The sequence below is a fragment of the Gadus macrocephalus genome, chromosome 8, assembly GCF_031168955.1.
Source record: "Gadus macrocephalus chromosome 8, ASM3116895v1".
NCBI classification, from domain to species: domain Eukaryota; kingdom Metazoa; phylum Chordata; class Actinopteri; order Gadiformes; family Gadidae; genus Gadus; species Gadus macrocephalus.
This window is the reverse complement of record NC_082389.1, coordinates 6,326,682-6,346,158: the sequence shown is the minus strand read 5'-3', so window position 1 is coordinate 6,346,158 and position 19,477 is coordinate 6,326,682. Positions and strand designations below refer to the sequence as shown.

Sequence of the window (19,477 nt, the reverse complement as noted above, 5' to 3'; positions counted from 1 at the left end):
ATATCTCTCCATCCATCCATCCATCCATCTTATCTTTGCTGGGGCAGAAGGCTAAATGGTTTAGGTTTGGAGACTGTGGCCGGCCTCACACAGTGTAGACTTTGCTGGGAAAAGATCAACCGAAGCCACAGCACAACCACAAACCCTATCCCGTAGGACACGCATGAAAATCCACGCACGCACACACACACACACACACACACACACTGCTAGAGCCCAAAACTTTTTCTTCTTTCCATTTCCGCCCGCGTCTCTGGGGCCCAGAAACCGTTCCCCGAGGCAGTCCTTGACGTTGTCCTTGGTCTGGAGGTCAGCTTCACCCCGTGCTAAGGGAACCGTGCATTCCACAACGCAGTGTTTGCACCCTCGTCACCGTGGACTTTTAGGTATTTCTGTGTTTTGCCATTGAACCCAAGGTGAACAGATGCAAAGAGTAAAAGTACAAATGTGCGAGGGTGAAAAGAATGAGGAATTCTCTTCTCCTTTGTGCTTGTTTGACGAGAAAGGCAATAACAGAACATAAATGTCACAGAATTATTTTTTCCGTCATTGGATTGGAAAAAAGGGGAAGGATGTCGGTCTCAGTGCAGCAGAAATTTAGAATATGCTTGAGAAAGAAAAACAATTAAAAAGGCAGTTTTCGCTCCAAAATTAGCATTTTATTTGGATGGTTGGGGTCAGAGATGTATAATTTGTATTCCATTACATATGATAATTCTCAAGGTCTCGAGTTGAAAAACCTTTTCCCAGTCTTAAAGCTGATTGGTTCCATCGTGACTACGTCATACCACACTGTCGCCACCAACCTCCTTTTTTTGGTACAAATCAAACAGTTGTGCTGAGAAGATCACCATTTTTTCCTTTTCCTTTTTTTTGTCTTAATGGTTTTTATTTCTTTATTTTATACAAAAAACTCTTTAACTTCTACACATTTATTGTAACCCGATTTTTTATTTCTTTCCACTTTGTAAATAAATTTTGGAAACAACATTTTTTTTCAGTTCTGCTGTGAAAAGATAAAAACATGCAAAAAACTCTGTTCATTTTGTTGTCCAAATTATACATTTATATGTTTGGAACCTTTTGCACTTCGTATACTACATCAAAACAAAAAAGAAAAAAACATATGTACACACATCTTTTTACAGTGAAGATTTCAAAATATCAGATGACTAAGGCAAATGAAGTGTACATGGATTAGACCAAAAACAGTTTTTCTTTTTTATACTACACCACCTCAGAAATAAAGGAAAAAAAATATTCTGCTACAAAAGTATGATTCATAACTCCCTTTATTTGCAACCAGCTGCATAAGTTTAAATGTTTTTTAGTGAAAAAGTCTAGAAGTCTAGCGTACTGTACAGTGCTGCTTTAAATCGTTGCTCCCAATTGGGCTAACAAAGGATCCTTCATGTCATATCTTAAATAATCATATCTAACAACCCAGGGGGTGTCGGGCGGCCGGGGAGGATGGGGGGAAGGAGAGGTTGGGAGCATGGAGAAGCATACCATAGTTTAAACATACTTCATGTTTTGAGATCACTCCAAAAAAGTCAGTACCATTAAAGCGTTGGAACATAAAACTAATCATTCAGATCCAAAACAATGTACAAAAAGGCACGTTATATCCCAGTGCTTCTGTACTGTGAAATTCAAGTGTAACTGAGCGCGTTCAACACCAACAATCCAAAAATCGGCGACTGTCCACCAACGTTCTCTCCCCTCTGCAAGAAACATGGCCACCAGAACCTGTGCCCGCGCCCTCCACAAGCATATGTTAATGCGTAGACAACAATTAGCCAAGGTCGGTTGGGTCATCTTCTTTTGCGTCATTTCTTTTTTTTTTATGGAAAATACTTCGGAATGATGTTTTATCAAATTTCTGTCGCGTTCACTTATCGGAGGTCCGTTCCAAATCGGTGAGTCGAGGGATATCGGCCATATCAGCGTCTGTCCACGAGGTGGCGCTGTTGGCGGCGGCGGCTGGCGGTGGTTCGGGAGGGGAGAAAAAAAAAGAAAAGAAAAAAAAAATCCTTCTTTTTTGTCGTGGGTTTTTCTTTTTTTAATCTTCCGTTGTATTCGTCGTCTTCTCGTTTTTTTTTTTACTCGTCTCGTTAACGAAGCTGTCGTCATCGTCGCCGTGCGTCCCCTTCCTCGCTCCTAGTCGTCGCAGCCCCCGTACATGTCGGCCAGTTTCCTGAAGCGCGGGCCCCAGTCGTTGAGGTAGTCGTAGTCCTGGTCGCCCCCGCTGCTGGACGAGTTCAGGGAGCTCAGGGAGCCGGCGGTGGAGCCGCTGCCCTCGTAGTCGAACACCAGGAGGGAGTCGTAGGGCGGGGCCGTGGGGTCGTTGTCTGCGGCCTTCAGGCCCTGGACGGGGGGGGGAGGACAGAGAAAAACAGGTGTGAGGGAGAGAGGGAGGACAGGGAATATCTCGGGTTGAGGGAGAGATGGAGATTAGCGCAGGGCGCCGCGACCACACTCCCTCCCGCCGCTACAACAGCGATTGATCGGCGGCAGCACACAGTAAACCCGGCGCTGTCGGGCGGCCCGGGAGCGGGCTAATCTATTGTGAACACCCCCAGTGGTTCCCCGCCCACCGCCGCCCGCACCCCCTCCTCGCTGTGCGCCGTACGTGTCCAGGAAACGCCGACCTTGTCTGGATTAATCAGGCTCTGGCGTGGGGGGGCTGCTCTGCCGCGCTTTGGTCGGGATGAGGGGGTGGGATTATCCCGGCAGTTGATCAAAAGCCAAGATCGAGCCGGACCCGCGTCCTCAGATCACCGGAGATCTGCCCCCACTGGGGAGACAGCGTGGCTCCCCGCCCCCCCCACCACCAACCCCCCACCACCACCCCCCACCCAGCCGATACAACTCTGGCACCAGCGCTTACTTTCATCTAATGTCCGTCAGGGAGTCATTTCTTCTATATTTTATTCATTGCTCAAAGTATCAGCCGGACTGCACTAAGGACTGTTGCGCGAGAGACGTGCGTGCGTGCGTGTGTGTGCGCGTGCGTGCGTGCGTGTGTGTGCGCGTGCGCGCGTGCGTGCGATTGTGCGTGTGGGCACGTTATCTCGTCGCGCGGGGCAACTGTGCGTTTCCATTTTGAAGATTGTGTTCCAGCGTTCCCAGAAGCCCTCCCAGCGTCACCAGACGTCCTCGTGGATTACTATTGATTTCGCGGCCCCGTTCCTCAACGGGACCATCGAGTCGTGATGGATGGCTAATCTCGCCGTGGATATGTGCTTTGGCCGTGAACCACTTTGGAGCGGCGCCCTGCTCCCGTCTCCCTCCCCCCCCCCCCCCCCCTCCCCTCCCCTCCCCCGCTCCCCTCGCCGGCGCTCATCTCCGGGGCGGGAGACACCTTACAAACAATAACTGAATTAAAGGAGAAGAGCGTGCGACGCAAATCGAAGCGGCGACGGGGGAGCGGGGAACCTCGTACCACGGAGATTTATCGGCCCCCCTCCCTCCCCGCTGTTACAGCGGCAGCCCCCCTCCTTCCGATGGAAAGATAAATGGTAATAAAGTGCCAGAGCACTTAGCGATTATTTTCCACTTGTTACCCCGTGTTAAATGTTTGCTCAGGGCTGCGGTGGTTGATCATTTGCTACGGAATATGACAGATGGATCGTTCATTACAATTACAGCCATCGCTGCTCCACTGGTTATGGCCTCACCCAATCCCCCCCCCCCCGCCTTCTTCCTCCGCACAACAGACTTCCCACTGGCAGCTTCATAAGGTTAGTCAATCACTGCCCCATCCTCCGCGCCCGACTCCCACCTTCATTACCACCCGGCGCCCGAGACAAAGCCCTCCTCTCAGGCATGCGGGGAGCACTGTCCTCGCCACAGCATTCTTGGCAATGTCTCGCCGCGCCACGGCAAAAAAAACAATGAGGACTTCTGTGATTTAATTTACCGCCGGCCGGTGCAAGAAGAGCCCATCGCCGCTGTAAATAGGCAAAAGTAATGCCCCAAACAACCGGGCAGAGCACCATCGTGTTATCGCTGGCGGACTGCTTTTAGCCGGGCGTGTTCACACGCCGCGCCTGAAAACCCCCCGAAAAGGTCATGCCAGGCTGGGCTGCTCCGTGAGCTAGCCTCCTGCACCACACACACACACACACACACACACACACACACACACACACACACACACACACACACACACACACACACACACACACACACACACACGGTACCGAGGCAACTGAGTTAATACCAGACCCAGTTGGCTCTGCTCAGAGGTTACATTCTTGGGCAGGCAGAAAAGCGAAGGCTTTTTTTTCATTTTTTTCTAATCTCTTATTTCATTAGGATCCGAGGTCTGCTTTAAAGTTTAGAGTTTTAATATTGCCTCCCAAGTACAAACTGAAAAAAACAAAAACACCTGAAAACTAAAAAGCTTAACTAAATTTAAAACAATATAAAAAAAACACGCCGCCCGTGCTCTTATCGTGTTTTTATTCCTCCGCTCCACTTCTAGAGTGTTCTTTTCCCCCCCAACGCTACAGAAATGCACTTCGTCCTTGGCGTTTGAAAATGTTCTCTGCTGCAGACTAAGAGGCCGTTCGCTCTCACCGACGCCCAGGCACCAGAATCTCAACATCGCTAAACGTCCGGTAAACGGCCGATAAAGCACGCGTTGAATTCATTTTCGATATCGCTTTGGACGGCGTTCCCCGCTCCTCCCGCCTCGACGTTCCCACGTGGTTCTCCACCGCGGGTCGCAGGAGACGTTCACGAGGGCCGGGACTCAGACGCCAGGCTGCCACTGGCGGCCTTGTATGTAAATTTCTAGGTCAGCATATTAAGAAGTGCAACAATCTCCCCCTGGCGGCTCTGAGATATGAAATATTACACACACACTGAGGCGGTTGGCTGGGGACAGCGACGCTCATCCGTTGCAGAAGAGAGAATGCAAAACAGCACATAATCTCTGTGAATCTCGTCTGGAACAATGAGTCTATTAGGGGCTTTCAGTGCTGTGTTGGTGGGGGGGGGGGGGGGAGATTAAAACATAGGAATGATCCGGCACTCGGAGAGAGCAAACAACAAAGTACATAATCTTTTTTTTTTTACACCATTACACAATTTGAAATCCTGTGAAAGTATCTTAAAAAAAAAAGAAAAGCGTTTTCATTTTACATTCCTCCTCCTCCTCCTCCACGGTCGAGTCGATGCAGGCTCGGGGCGTATAAAGTTGTGTTGAGCAGTACATTACTATGGAGAGCCAACGTGTTGGCTCCTCCATCAGCCCATTTATATGCAGGCGCGTATAGACCGCGTATGGACAGATTCTTTCAAATGGACTGCGAGGAATAATCGAATACATTCTGTCTGGATCACTCTCTCACAACAAAAATTGATTTTTTAGCATGTCGGGGCCTGCAGTCCTGATAAGAGAACTTTGACAACGGGGCGGTAATAATAGTTTGAAGTGGAGGAAACTTTATGCCATGCAGCATTAAAGGACATTACTTTATACATTCCCCATAAGAACTACTCTCATTCAAAGAGTAGCCCATGACTAAAACCAAACCACTTTTAAGCCACCATGTCGCGCGATGCCACTTGCCGGGTGACATCATAGGACTGCTTGTGTTGTGTCACTGGAGTTTGATTTTACCGCTCTTTAAATCCTGCGGTCTGGGAGCCCTTAGCTGGTGTGTGTGCTGTGTGTGTGTGTGTGTGTGTGTGTGTGTGTGTGTGTGTGTGTGTGTGTGCGTGTGTGTGTGTGGGGGGGGGGGGGGGGGGGGGGGGGGGCGGCTCTTACCTCATTGATGAAGTCTCCGATGTCTCCAGGGTGGGGCGCGGCCGACCTCATGGGGTACTGGGGCTCGGGGTGGAGGGGCCTCTCGTCCATCCTCCGGACCCCCACGGGCTTGATGGCGTCGGGTTCTATGGTGTCGGGCTGCTGCAGCTGGCTCAGGTCGTAGTCCTGGGGAGGAGGAGGAGGAGGAGGAGGAGGAGGAAGAGTTAGCACCGGGGAGCCACACGTCCCTCCAACGCGCCGGATTGGACCCCGATGCACACTCATACGCTCAGACGGTTTATGGCCGGGGCGGGACGCTGCGACCGTCCCCGGTGATGTAACGGAGGGAGGGGGTTTATACTGCACAAGGTCAAAAGGTGGTGCGCGCTGTTTCAAACTTTACAGCGCTTTAATTGCGACAAAAGGAGACTGGACGCGGGCGTGTGGGAAACTTAAAAGCCTGCGTTTTGGAAAGGGGGCTTGGTACGTTCAAATATACCAACATGTGAAGGACCCGAAATGACTACATCAAAACTGGCAGAGCTCTCTCCCTCTTGCGCGGCGCGCTAAGCTAAGGCAAGGGCGCGCAGGAAACAGTTTTGCTCTAATCAGTGCCCAGACATGGTACGGTGGATATGCGTAAGCCATCGCTAATCCTATTAACATTACCAAGGCAACCTGAATGGCTCGCAGTTTGTGCAAAGTCATGTGCAGAGGGGCGAGCGGTGGGGGAGGGAAGGAGGGAGGGACGAGGGAGGAGGGGGATGTATAGAGAAAAAGATGGAGAGAGAGAGATGGAGGGAAAGAGAGAAAGAGGCGGGGGAGAGACAGATTGAGAGGAGCTGTTGGAGAGGGATGGCAAGACGGAGCGGGAGAGCGAGAGCGAGAGCGAGAGAGAGAGAGAGAGCGAGAGCGAGAGCGAGAGCGAGAGCGAGAGCGAGAGAGAGAGAGAGAGAGAGAGATGCAGAGCGAGAGGTGGGTCTCATGCTAAGCTAGATGGACTCTATGCTATCATGGTGACAGCCCTGATGCGATAGACAAAATGCCATCTGAGAATTAGGGTGTGTGCCTAATAAGCGTGCATGATGGATTGTCCTCTTTAGAAGATTTTCGGTAATCCATCCATCTCCAATATCCCCCACCCCCCACCGTATCTAAAACGTCTCTCTCTGTGCGGCTATCATTTACTGATATGAACACTTGATAGGTTTGCAGACGCACAGATAAACAAAACGTCTACATTCACAGAAACACATTAATATCGTGCATCCCATGTAAAAGCCCTGCGTTGCTACGACTACAACAACACCGACCACTCTGGGACCGCAAACACAATCAGACGCGCGTTGCCACGACCACCAGCGCCCGAGCCCTCCACGCTAATGAAACCCCTCCGTCAGGCCGAAACAAACACATTGATTATGGCCGTGTAATTCGATCGGATTGGCAGGGAGATAGAGGCCCGTTGAGCCGCCAGCCGGGGATTTGGAACAATAACCGCCACACATCACATCGCCCCCCCCCCCCCCCCCCCGCCCACCCCCCCCCCCCTCGCCTCCGTGCTGACCCCGCCTCCACCTCCCACGGGTTCACTCCGAGAAGGTCAGCTTGCTTTGTACCGACAAAAATAATTAAGAAAAAGGAAGAAATGAGTTTTGCCTGGAACGAGTCGTCCGGCACGCAGAGGATCGTAGAAATACAAATAAAAACTCACCAATGAAAACTAGTGCTAACATAAAAACAAAAGAGAAGAAGAGTCCCGCCTCTGAGATATTCAGCCCCAACCCTGGGCCCGCCCCGGCCCACTGTTAAACACAGACCAGCTGACTCTGCCTCAGCACGTACACGTGTTCCTCCACCACATCCAGCCAGGCTCCAGCTCAGGAAGCTGTTACACCAGGAGGTGGGGGGCGGGGGTCCCTGACTGGAATTACAGTACAGCACTGTTGGCCTGATTGAATTAGAGCCGGCCCTGTACTTACTGCTTCAAGTTGAACTGCCGACAACAATAGCCATTAAACATAAATATAATATTTGTATTTGTATGTACAATGCTCTCTGCAGGAAATTAGCGCTGAGCAGAGCAATACTAGTCCGGACAATGGCTGCAGACGCTGAAATAATAGACTCTGGGTGGACCAATGGTCTGACGCTTCAATTTCCTCGCCAGCAGGAGATAGGGAGAACAGAGGCGGCCATAATAAAGAACACGTCGACAGGAAAGTCAGGTCCAGTCCTTCCTGTTCTCTCCCCCCCGTGCCCCACTCCCAACAACGACTCCTCAATTCCTCAGACAAGTCCACTTTCTCCCGGCCGACCGCCCCGGCGCCATTCAAAATGGAAGCTTGTTCTCTTTCGATAAATCCGAGCGGGCCGCAACGCCTCCGAGGTACAGTCCATCAAGGGAGCTGCCCCTCGCTGTGACAGCTCGCCCTCTCCCCCCTCAGCACTTCGGCAAAAAAGAACGAAACGAAACAGACGAAAAAACGAAAAAAATAATACCCACCAATTGTGAGTTTTGGATAGTTTTATGACCTCTCTGCCCCGGCCGGTGAGCCGGTGGTCGTGAGTGCGAGTGAGCCCCCCCCTCTCCGATGGCGGGCAGCTGTGTAACGGCCTCCCCGTCATATTGTTACCTTAGACGGGCCTCTGTTATGACGCCACAGCAGCTGTCTGTCTCTAAACGGCAGCACATTTCCAATGACCAGCCTCCGAGGCTAATTTAGAGGATGGGGACCCCGGAGCAGATGGGGAGGTGTGGGGGGATTGGGGGGGTTTGACTCCTCTCTCTCTCTCCCCCTGCCTTTACCTGAACCACTGGACCATTTCAGGCAGCAGCAGGAAAAACAGCCCATCTTGTGACATTAGAGTGTAGTTTGCCAAATGATACCGCTCCACTAACAAGAGGTCGCGGGGACAATTGAATTTGCGTGTGAGTGAGTATGAGAATTGAATGACGTGCAACGCGGTTAAGTGAGCTTCTGAGTGTGTCTGTCTTTGTGACCTGTGTGTGTGTGTGTATGTGTGTGTGTGTGTGTTTGGGCATCAAGTTTGCAAGTGTGCGATGCGCGTGTGTCTTTACGTTGTAAAAACTTTGTAACCTGTGTAACAAGTGTGTATCTCTACTAAGCATGCGTGTGTGTTTTTATGTCGTAACCTGTGCATGAAGTGTACCTCCACGGTGTGCGTGTGTGTTTCTGTGTTGTAACCTGTGTATCTGGTGCGTGTCTCTTCGGCCGCGTGTGGTTGCATGTTGTAAGTAACCTGTGTATCGAGTGCCATCACCCACGATGCCTGCAGGTGTGAGCGTGAGGTGTGAGTGCGCCGCTGTACCTGGTCCTCCTCTCCGCCGCCCTCCTCGTCGTACTTCAGGATGTTGTCCCTGACGTCGTCCTCGGGGTCGATCAGCAGCTGCTTGGCCTGCCTCTCCTTGTCGCGACGCTTCATCCACACCACGAACAGCAGCACCAGGACTACGGGCGGGCGAGAGACACGGGAGAGGGAGAGGGAGAGGGAGGGAGGCCATTAGTCTCACATCACATAAGGCTAAACAACCTAAATATTCCCGCACAAACGTAATCCAATCCAGTGTTTTTACAAGCATGGCCGTGGGCCAGATTGGGGCTATATGTCCGGGTAATCCGCTGGTAATCTAGCCGTAGCTGGGTTGATGCTCAGTGATGCTCTGTAATTCCCATATTGCTTTACTGGGCGCCGGGAAGTGGGTCCAATAGTTATTGTAATGTGGCGCGCATATGTGCGCATGTCTTTGTCCCTTCTGTGTGTATCAAGTTTGCATTATGTGCGATGTGACGCGTGTATCCATTTGGTGTACGTGTATGTATTAAGTTGAATGAGTTTGTAATGCGGTGTTTGTGTGTGCGTGTGAGGCCCGTGTGTGTGTGCTTCCTATGTGTGCATATCGGAGACACTCACTGAGGAGGATGATGATGCAGAGGAGGATGGCGATGATGGCGCCGGTGCCCATGCCGGCGCCGATGATGGGCTTGTGGTCAGTGCAGGCCCCGGTCACGTCACACTGGCACACCTTGACCCGCAGGTAGGACGTGTTGGACATGGGCAGGTTGCCCGAGTCTGTGACGATGATGGGGATCTCGTAGATGCCGCGCTCCAGGAAGCCAATCTTCAGGCTCATCTGGGCGTAGTCGCCTGATTGGTTGGAGTGGGGGAGACATGTTGTTTTAAAAATGCATGTTTATTGAATGTTTCCGTCAGAATTAGCTCCGGTTTGAGAAAGACCACTGAAGGAAGCTGAGAAGATAGCTTTAGAAACTGGAATCCGAACAATTTGTGAATTCACGAGCAGCGTTGACCCATCACGGTTCAATATGTAGATAAGCAACAGTGTTTTATTTTGTATCCGGAACAGGCGGGATTAAATACAAACTGAACACATGGGGATTTTCATAGACTGTGTTTTTCACACAGTGTGATCATGACCCTATTACACACATGGAAAGAAAAACCAGCAGGAATTCCTACCTGGAATTTGTGTCAGCCTATCTAATCCAAAAATATGGTAGGGATTTAGATTTGGGGCTTACGTACCAACTCAATACGTTTTGATATTGCCGCTTAGTATAAATTCCTAGTGGTTATAATCCATATGTCTCCTAACGTGTTTAGAACCGATTTTTTTTTATTGCCCAATTCAATGGCTTCCGCACTGTAAAGATAAAAATAACAATAAGAGCTACAATGTGAATGTGTTCCAATTAGCATAATTAATGAAAGACTGTGTGGCGGAGGCAACATCTGTTATTATGCTTTAGCGGACCACTAATAATTACAACATATGAGAGGTAATTTAGGGAGCACTTTGTGTTTGCTTGCCGTGGTTCGTAGCTGTGCTTGATCCCAGCACAGTGTACCACTCGTGCACATCACAAACATCCTGCACGCCAGAAGATGGATCAAGACCAGGAGTTAAATCGAGGAAATGTAATTGTTGACCTGTCTGCCTTGTGGATGTTAATAACAGTACACTGTTTGGTGCCTCTGGGAATTAGATAAAGAGCGGCTTTGGGTCCATGTTTCATGCTGACTGTCCGTGATTTACATAGCAGGGGAGAAAAAAGGTCCATAGTGTTTTAAGTGTGACACGTCAATGGTCTCGACAGGGACTCTAACCGCGTCACAGGGGGGGGTTTCCACTCCTCCACGGGCCCCCCGGGGGCACTACAGAGGTCCAGTAAGGACACTGAACAGGAACACTCTGCGGTCCTCAAAAAGCCCCTACCCAATGAAGCATAAAATGCATGCACTATTTGCATCGGGCGCTGCTTGACAGCTAATGAAGGTGACGTCCTTGGCTAAATGCAGCACACGAGCCTCCCACCCACTAAATCTGTGATCTATATTCTGCTGCAAACCACGACCGGTGAAATTAAACGCCATTTTCTCCCTTTATAACGAATGGGGGTTTGGTGTCGCTCCTTTTTTACAGGCAATCGTAGCCTAGTTTAGTTTAGTTTAGTTTAAAAACTAAGCTAAGCTAAGCTAACGGATGAGGGCATACCCCTCTAGACTAAGCTAAGCTAAGCAAGGGAGTTCTGGGTGTATCGCTCTAACCTAAGCTAAGGGTTGTGGTTGTACTACTCCAAGCTACAGTAAGATAAGCTTAGGGATCTGGGCATACCCCTCTAGGCTAGGCTCAGCTAATCTAGGTATTCCGGGCGCATCACTCTAACCTAAGCTAAGGGCTATGGTTGCACCGCTCCAAGCTAAACTAAGCTAAGCGAGGCGTTCCACTCTAAACGAAGCCGTGGGTCCCGGGGGGGCGTACCGCTGATCCTGGTGATGGTCCAGTTCCTCCGGACGTCGGAGGGTCTGTGGGCCAGCTCGAAGACGAACGGCCCCGCGTTGGGGGTCAGGTCGCCGTCCAGCGCCGTGATGTTGAGGGCGTTGGGCTCCGGCTTCTCGCACACCTCCGTCTCCTGGGGGAACACGCGCGGCGCGTTGTCGTTGATGTCCTGCAGGAAGATCTGGAGGGTGCCCGTGCCGCTGGTTGGCGGCGAGCCTGGATCAGGGATGAGGGAGGAGGACAGCGGGAGACGCACACAGAGAACACATCAGCATGTAGTCTTCGTTTTACAATGGCTGTAAAGCACCTCAGGAAGGGATTTCATGCCACTCCATTGTTGGTGCTCCCAACACCGCCCCCACACCCCCCGCAGCTCAAACCATTACCGGGTACTCTGTGTAAAGCTACATCGTAAACTTTACGCTATCGCTCGCATGCTAAAATAGGTCACTCTAGGCAGCCAGCCGACCCTGTGGGAGTGGACCCTTCCAAACTGCATACTGATCTAAGACGTGGGAGGGAGGAGGGGGGGGAAACAAGCTTCACAAGGAGGAGGGAGGAACAGAAAGAGACAGATATGAGAACATTTAGCTAGTGGGGATGAAGGAAGGAGGGGAGGGGGGCTACGCTCTCTTCTCTCTGCAAGCGTGTGTGTGTGTGTGTGTGTGTGTGTGTGTGTGTGTGTGTGTGTGTGTGTGTGTGTGTGTGTGTGTGTGTGTGTGTGTGTGTGTGTGTGTGTGTATCGTCTTCCTGACGAAGGACACGAGACGTGAATACTAAAGCAGAGAGACACACGGAGCCCACAGTCACTGCGCCCGTCTCCTCGGCGTTCACTAAAGCAGGGGGGGCCCCCACCCCGGCCTGCTCCGTTTCCCCTGCTCCTTTCTCAGCCATTCAGGCCACGTTCAAAGGAGGTAGTCGTCTAATCCCGAGCCATTAAAGCAGAGAAACCTCTTTATTGGGAGAGTTTTTAAGCCTATTGGCCTGAGCTTTGCTCCGGAGAACAGGGTAAACCTGAACAGCGGTTAAAACGCTGCCGACCTGAGAGAGGCGGGCGGGGAGGTGGAGGTGGGGAATGCGTCAGCATCACGGCGGGGGCCGGTACAGAGGATAGCCGGCGCATTAACCTCCAGCTGAGCGGTTGTACCCGCGCCCCAGACATCCCGGGTGCCTGCTACGGGCCTGCCCTTCAGGCATGGCTGGCGGCGCCGAGGCTGGAGCGGCGAGTGCATTTTTTAAGAAACACTGCCTTCCGTGCCACCTGCCTATTGCACCGGTCACACAGAAAATAACACCACGTCCGCCGTCGCTGACAACAACAGCCGCGCCCAATCAATGAAAGTGTCTGGGCGGGAGAGCGACCTTCGCCGCTCTACCGAGGAAACTTCTTCTACGACTGACTAAAACTTTTTCTGAAAGGGTAAACTGATGGGTCGAAGATATAGGAACAATGAAATACAGAACAGGGAAGTATGTGTTAGCACCTAAAAAACAAGTGCTATTTTTAAACCTGGCTAGAAAAGCCTCGAGAACTTGTTTCCGTACCGTCGTCGGTGGCGAGGAACGTGGCGTTGTACATGCTGTTCTTCACGAAGGACGACTCGCGGTCCAGGACTGCCATCGTGGTGATGCGGCCTGTGTTGGTGTCGATCCGGAGCCAGTGGGCGGGGTCATGGAGTTTGGAGTACCTGATTGGGAGATACGGTTTTCGTGATTGTGGCTTTTTCATGCTTGTTACTAGTCGATTATAGACTTTGGAGCCTAATCTTCAGTCAGGGATTATCTGCAATTAATATTTTTCTCTATAATGAGCGCACGAAAAGCGCAACATAACAAAACTTTGAGCTCCTTCTTTTAATTCCCTTTGAGGATGGTGCTCTGTTGTTCTGCCTCCTCGGCTTTCCCCAGATAACACGGCACAAACAAAATACTTCCCTCTGTGCTCCTTATCCCCCCCGGGGCTCCTGATATGCTGCAGCGGGTACCTGATTCTCTGCTGCATGAAGCGGTCGGGGTCGATGGCCGTGAAGGTGGTCAGCGGGGTCTCGGGCGACTGGCCCTCTTCCACCCGGTACACCTTGGGGTTGGGTTCGAAGTAGGGGCTCTCGTTGACGTCCGTCACCCGGATGGACACCGTGGCGGTGGACTGGCGTGGCGAGTGGATGCCGCGGGCCAGCGCGATCTCGTTGGTGGCCACCACAGTCAGCACGTACGTCCTGCTGGTCTCATAGTCGATGGGCTGCAGCCGAGAGAGACACACACACACACACACACAGACACACGCGAGGGAGATAAATAAACGGCGTCACCATGTAAATCAATCCCGGGCAGAGATCGTAATCATATTCACAATGCGGCAATCAATGCGATGGAGAAATTAAAAAAAATAAATAACACCCAGGGTTATCGAGCGACGGCAGCGAGCCTGATGCACGCTGTTCAGCCCTGCACAGCAGGCACATGACAACGCCTTTGACTGTTTATCCTTGCACGCATTGTCTTATGCTCAGGTTGCACCGAACCGTCTCCGAGATAACGAGACGAGAGGCGCACGGGGGGCTTCCCGGGAAAGGAGGAGAGGTCGGGGGGGGGGGGGGCCCTTACCTTGACGACGGTAACCAGGCCCTCGTTAGTGGTGGGATCGGTGGGCACGGAGAACCTGCCGGTGCTGTCGCCCCCGGTGATTTTGTAAACGGCGTTCCAGGCGGGCGTGTTGGGCTGGTCCTTGTCAGTCACCGTCAGGTTGGCCACGATGACGTTCACGCGGTTCTCGGGCACCTCGCCGAAGAACTGCATGAATAAGCCATGAGACGGGGGAGAGAAAGAGAGAGAGAGCGCCACAGTTAGGGAGGCACTGCAGCAGGGACAGCGTGGGGACAAAGGGATGCATGTCTGTATTCACAAGCATCGGGATTTTACAGGGCTTAGAGGGAGATGGGGGAAGAGAGAGAGAGAGAGAGAGAGAGAGAGAGAGAGAGAGAGAGAGAGAGAGAGAGAGAGAGAGAGAGAGAGAGAGAGAGAGAGAGAGAGAGAGAGAGAGAGAGAGAGAGAGAGAGAGAATCAGACTAAGCCATAAGCACTTGAGTCTTTGAATACTGAGAACATGAGTCTTTAAAATATTGGCATTCGAAAATGTACTAATAAAATAACGATAGGATTTCGATAGTGCCGTCTGAAAATATAAAGTTTACTAAAGAATACCTGAGTGTTCGTGGGCACTGTAGCATTTTGGAGCGCATATTGATCGTTATATAACTCGCCCTATGTATGGGTATATATTATAGCCTGTATAAAGCTATTGGGGGCGTTGATATTCTTAATGGTATGCAATTTTATTTTACTGAGATCAAGGGATGATCCCTAGAAACAAGTATTAAAACTGAATTGCCCAATGTTGGACCATGGGTTTGTGTATAACGACTGCACCATGTAAACAAACTCAAACTTATCTCAGAGTAGAAGATGGCCTGCCGGTTATCTGTAGTGCTATTGGATTAAAGCATTACATATCTCTGGTTCTGCTATTTCACTTTTATTCAAGTCAATGTATTGTCAGTTCTACACAAAATAAGCAAATTAAAGAATTATACAAAGTTTTACAGAAGGCTCGCTTTACTGATAAAAAATATGTATATTAAACTCTTGATTATTTCGAAGTAGAACTGAAAGATGTGATTCTGTGATAGTCATTGGTTAAGCATTAGATTTAAAACATTGGGTTTCCCCCTTGCATTTTGAAATGGAGAATTATGCTCCAGAGTTACGTTTATATCCTTGTTCATAACCCAATACTATTGCAAAAATAGCCATTTGGGGTTGAAGCTGAACTATTTTGGAGCCTTTGCGACTTGTTATCAAAGAATGGACTCTGGACTTGGGCTTGTCATCAGCGAGTTGAAAGTAGGTCTGAAGTTTCGCTCAAAGAATTCACACTGGACCTTTCCCCCATCTATGGAGGGAAAAAGAATACGTGCTTCAAATAAATGCAAACCATTGCCATAGTGTTATTAGCCATCATCACTTGGATTTAACTAAAATGTTGCTGTAATTACTTTGTGTTAAAACATAGGGTAGGCAATTCTTTTTTTCTTTGTCATAAATGTCCTTACCTCCTGACACTAATCAATAAATAAAATACTCACAAGAAAATATATATTCAGTGTCTGCGGCTGTCACAGAGATGTTATGAGCATATCAAATCATTTCATTCAGCCTGAATGAATTGATTTGATGGCCTTCCTGTCCGTCTACCTCCCTCACAGCCTACCTGCGCACACTATGCCTGTGCACTCTATGAGCATGACCGGAGGCTTCCACAAGGCTAAGCAGAGCTATTACTAAAGCTAGCACGCTCGTCATGTGTTTTAGGGGGTGGCGTGGGGTGTGTGTGTGTGTGGGGGGTGGGGGGGGGGGGGGGAGGCCTGGAGGGAGGGGTGGGATTTATTTCGGTTGGATGCTTCAAAATCTAGCTTACTCTGGCTGGTTTCTCCAAAGTTGCCTACCCGAGCTTTAATTGGTTTTAGGCATAAGCAGAAATGCAAGCAACATGTCATGTATAAATATAGTAGACACATTTTTACCGAATTTGGTTAAGAGTTTGGTCTGCAAGCGGTTATCTGAACGCGTTATGGAAGACTGCACGTTAGTCTATTTTTGGTTATTTAACTTAATTTCAACACAATTCAGGGGTTGAATTAATAAGATGGGGTTGTATTAACATGCTGCAACATGCAGAATCACAATATTCTTTGTAAATTTTCCATTTCTGTTTTAAAATGACATGATAATTATAGGCAGAACCTCTGCTCTTTTCCCTTGCAACTAGCGGCAACCGAAACACATTGCCAGTACTTGCATGTGTCACCATTAGGGGTGTAGATGTTTGTGTGCGTGTGTGTGTGTGTGTTCTAGTTAAGCAGGGTTGCAACACTTTGCCTGTGGCCCGTTCCTGCTATGCGTGTACAAGTCTTTGGGAAATGCAGGGCAAGCAGAAGAGAGCGAGGGAGTGAGTGGGCGGCGCTCAGCACATATTGACTCATTAGGAGTGCGGGGGCGGAGCTTCGGAGGGGAGCGCTCCCCGGACGAGGAGGTCCGTCCCTACCGTCTCGGCGGTGAACTCCGGAGGGTTGTCGTTGATGTCCGTGACCCTGATGAGGGCGGTGGCCGTGTTGGAGAGGCCGTACATGGGATTGCCCTCCATGTCTGTGGCTTGGATGATCAGCGTGTACTGCGGCACTTTCTGGAAAGGGTTCAATGGAAAACGGACATCAGGGAGTGGGGAAACACAACTTTCCCCCGTAGTGTAGAAATATGACCGGTAAAACTGTGTTGCAATAATAACATAATAGTGAGTCATCGTGCTGATTCGATTGAAGCCACAGGAAATCACATTCACAATACATTCCCATCTATGCCACGATACGAGGGAGTGTGCGTGTTACTAAGTGCATTATCATTTGTATCTCACAGCTCGGATCTGGACAGATGTTGTTAAAAGCTACTCGGGTGATAAATCAGGGACTAGGTAATAGGGGGTGTTGGCTTTCCCGTCAAAAGATAAGTTACCACACAGAAATAAAAGGCGCCTCATTTTTTTTCCTAATTCCAAAGTCACAGCCATGCAATTACTCTAAACAGTGATACTTAGCGGTGCTTTGCTATACTCGACTTTAAAACACAGCCGTTCACGATGAATACCATCGATAACGTGGGTTATGGTGTGAGTGATCGCTGGTCACAGGAGAACGTAGAAGGTAGAGTACGGCGAGCGGAGAGAGGGCGAGCGGTTGTTCAGAAGTCGTGCAGACTCAGCGCGGACAAATGGGATGTCAAAATATTTCATGGATAAATCGGCAACCGTTCCCGAAGTACATTACTAATGCTAGTGGGAATACGTCCAACACGCGGAGGCGGTCGGACACAAGACGCGGTGCAACGTGTGGACTGCTAGGAATTAAGAAAACGTTCTTTTGAATGGGAGAAGTCAACCCTGTGGTGAGAAACCACACTGCGATATGAATTGCAGCTTGGTTAAAAACCTCTGCGCAGCAAGAGACCTAGAGTCGAACCTTGTGTGGTGCTCTTTGGCTCCGTGGCTCGTCTGGTGTCAGAACGGCTTTAACTCTGACCAGTGCAAGGGGAGCGGGCAGTTGGGGATAATCTTCAGTAACAAACGACTATCATACTGACTCTCCCTTACAGCCTTCAGCCAAATATGTTCAACAAACTCAAATCGATTGCTTAAGACTTGGCCGTGTTCACTCGAGGTCTGGTAAACGGCTGTTATGTAATCGAACATAGCAGCCGTGCTGACACAACTGATATTAATGTGAGCTCAAAATGTCAGACAGACTGTTTTTATTAACGTTTTAAAAAGATGAAACATATGAAACAAGGGAGGAGGAATGGCAGACATGAGATGATCGATTGACGGACATCGATGAGAAAAATGAAGCCTACCTCTCGGTCAAGACCGGCTGCCACTGTGATGATGCCCCCCGTCTTGTTGTTGATGGTGAACATGTTGGAGGACGGGCTCTCAGGATTCTGGGAGAGGATCTTGTAGCGCAGCATTCCGTTGGCCGTCTTGTTGTCGTCCTTGTCCACCGAGGTGACGGTCATGACAAACGTGCCTGTGTGTTCAGACGATGGGTTAGTTGTGCACACAACACATTGTCACATGAAGACGTTCATTGTTGAGCCAAGCAATGTAAACACAAAATGTGCACAATCCTTCACATCCCTTTCTCGTGGGAAACAATTTCTTGACAGACGGGTCAGGTAGACAAAGAGTGCAATAAGAGTGCCTTCGGATCTGTGCGACATAGCCCAGTGGTGCATAGAGCGCTATCGGTTGCTTCTGGGTGCAGGTCTGGTGTCTGGTCTCGTCTGGGATCTTACCGGGCTTGGACCCCTCGGATACGGAGCCGTTCCACAGCTGGTGCTCAAACTCGGGCCGGTTGTCGTTCATGTCGATGACGTTGATGATGATGTCGATGGGGTTCTCCACCTGGTTCCCGTTCAGGTCCACCGCATGGGCCCTCAGCTGAACACATCAAAACGCACATAGTCCCAACACATCAATGAGGAACGGGGTATTTACATATATCCTATTTACATATATATATAGAAACAAATAAAAGGCAGAGGAACTGGGACCGTGACATGTTCCTGCTCATTTCTCTAACATTAAGCTCCAAAACGAAGCATGGGGGAAGAAACAAGAACGAGAAAACATCACTCCTAAAATGTCTCGTAATGAACCCGTTAAATACTCAGACATCTTGGTTAGGGCTGTCAGACTGCGAACCCACCCACCCATTAGCTCCAGCACTCAGGAGCTGTGTTCGAAGTCGTTGCCCTATCACTCACTCGCTATTCCCTATCAGTGTTGAGAACGTTACTTTAAAAAAGTAATTAGTTATAGTTACTCACTACTTGTTCCAAAAAGTAACTGAGTTAGTGACTGAATTACTCTATAATAAAAGCAACTAGTTACCACGGAGAGTAACTAATTGCGTTACTGTAAAAATAAGAAATGGTTAATGGTTAAATGGTTGAACTGCCCATTCAAGGTCCTGATATGCTTCCAACTGAGGCCCGTCCACACTACCCCGGGTAAATCTACAAACACATAAATATTAATCTGTTTAGCCCTTCCGTCCACACTAAAACAGAGAATTCCGACACTGAAAACGATGCTTTTCGAAAACGATCGCTGAGGTGGATAAATGTGAAAACGCTGGGTTTGCGTTGTAGTGTGTACAGGGTAAACGGAGGCTTTCAGAAACGATGATGTTCGGTTGCCATGGCACTGCCATTCCACTACCGCAAGCTTGCGCTCGAGACCGAGACGCTCATCAAAAAAATGGCAGGTGAAATGCAAATGATGATCT

At 49.8% G+C, this 19,477-nt stretch overlaps 1 protein-coding gene across 2 annotated transcripts in view; it reads right to left on the bottom strand.

The window, feature by feature from the left end:
* Positions 1-637: 637 nt before the first annotated feature.
* LOC132462698 (cadherin-2-like) overlaps positions 638-19,477 on the bottom strand; it is a 63,851-nt gene continuing 45,011 nt past the window's right edge. For both annotated transcript variants that reach the window (XM_060058391.1, XM_060058392.1), the window contains exons 11-21: positions 18,483-18,627; positions 18,042-18,214; positions 16,684-16,821; positions 14,187-14,372; positions 13,568-13,821; positions 13,128-13,270; positions 11,565-11,798; positions 9,695-9,928; positions 9,092-9,231; positions 5,780-5,944; positions 638-2,367 (exon numbers count right to left, since the gene is read on the bottom strand). In XM_060058391.1, the coding sequence (XP_059914374.1) occupies positions 2,161-2,367; positions 5,780-5,944; positions 9,092-9,231; positions 9,695-9,928; positions 11,565-11,798; positions 13,128-13,270; positions 13,568-13,821; positions 14,187-14,372; positions 16,684-16,821; positions 18,042-18,214; positions 18,483-18,627 (2,019 nt within the window). In that variant the 3' untranslated portion in view covers positions 638-2,160. The remainder of the gene's footprint in view (positions 2,368-5,779; positions 5,945-9,091; positions 9,232-9,694; positions 9,929-11,564; positions 11,799-13,127; positions 13,271-13,567; positions 13,822-14,186; positions 14,373-16,683; positions 16,822-18,041; positions 18,215-18,482; positions 18,628-19,477) is intronic.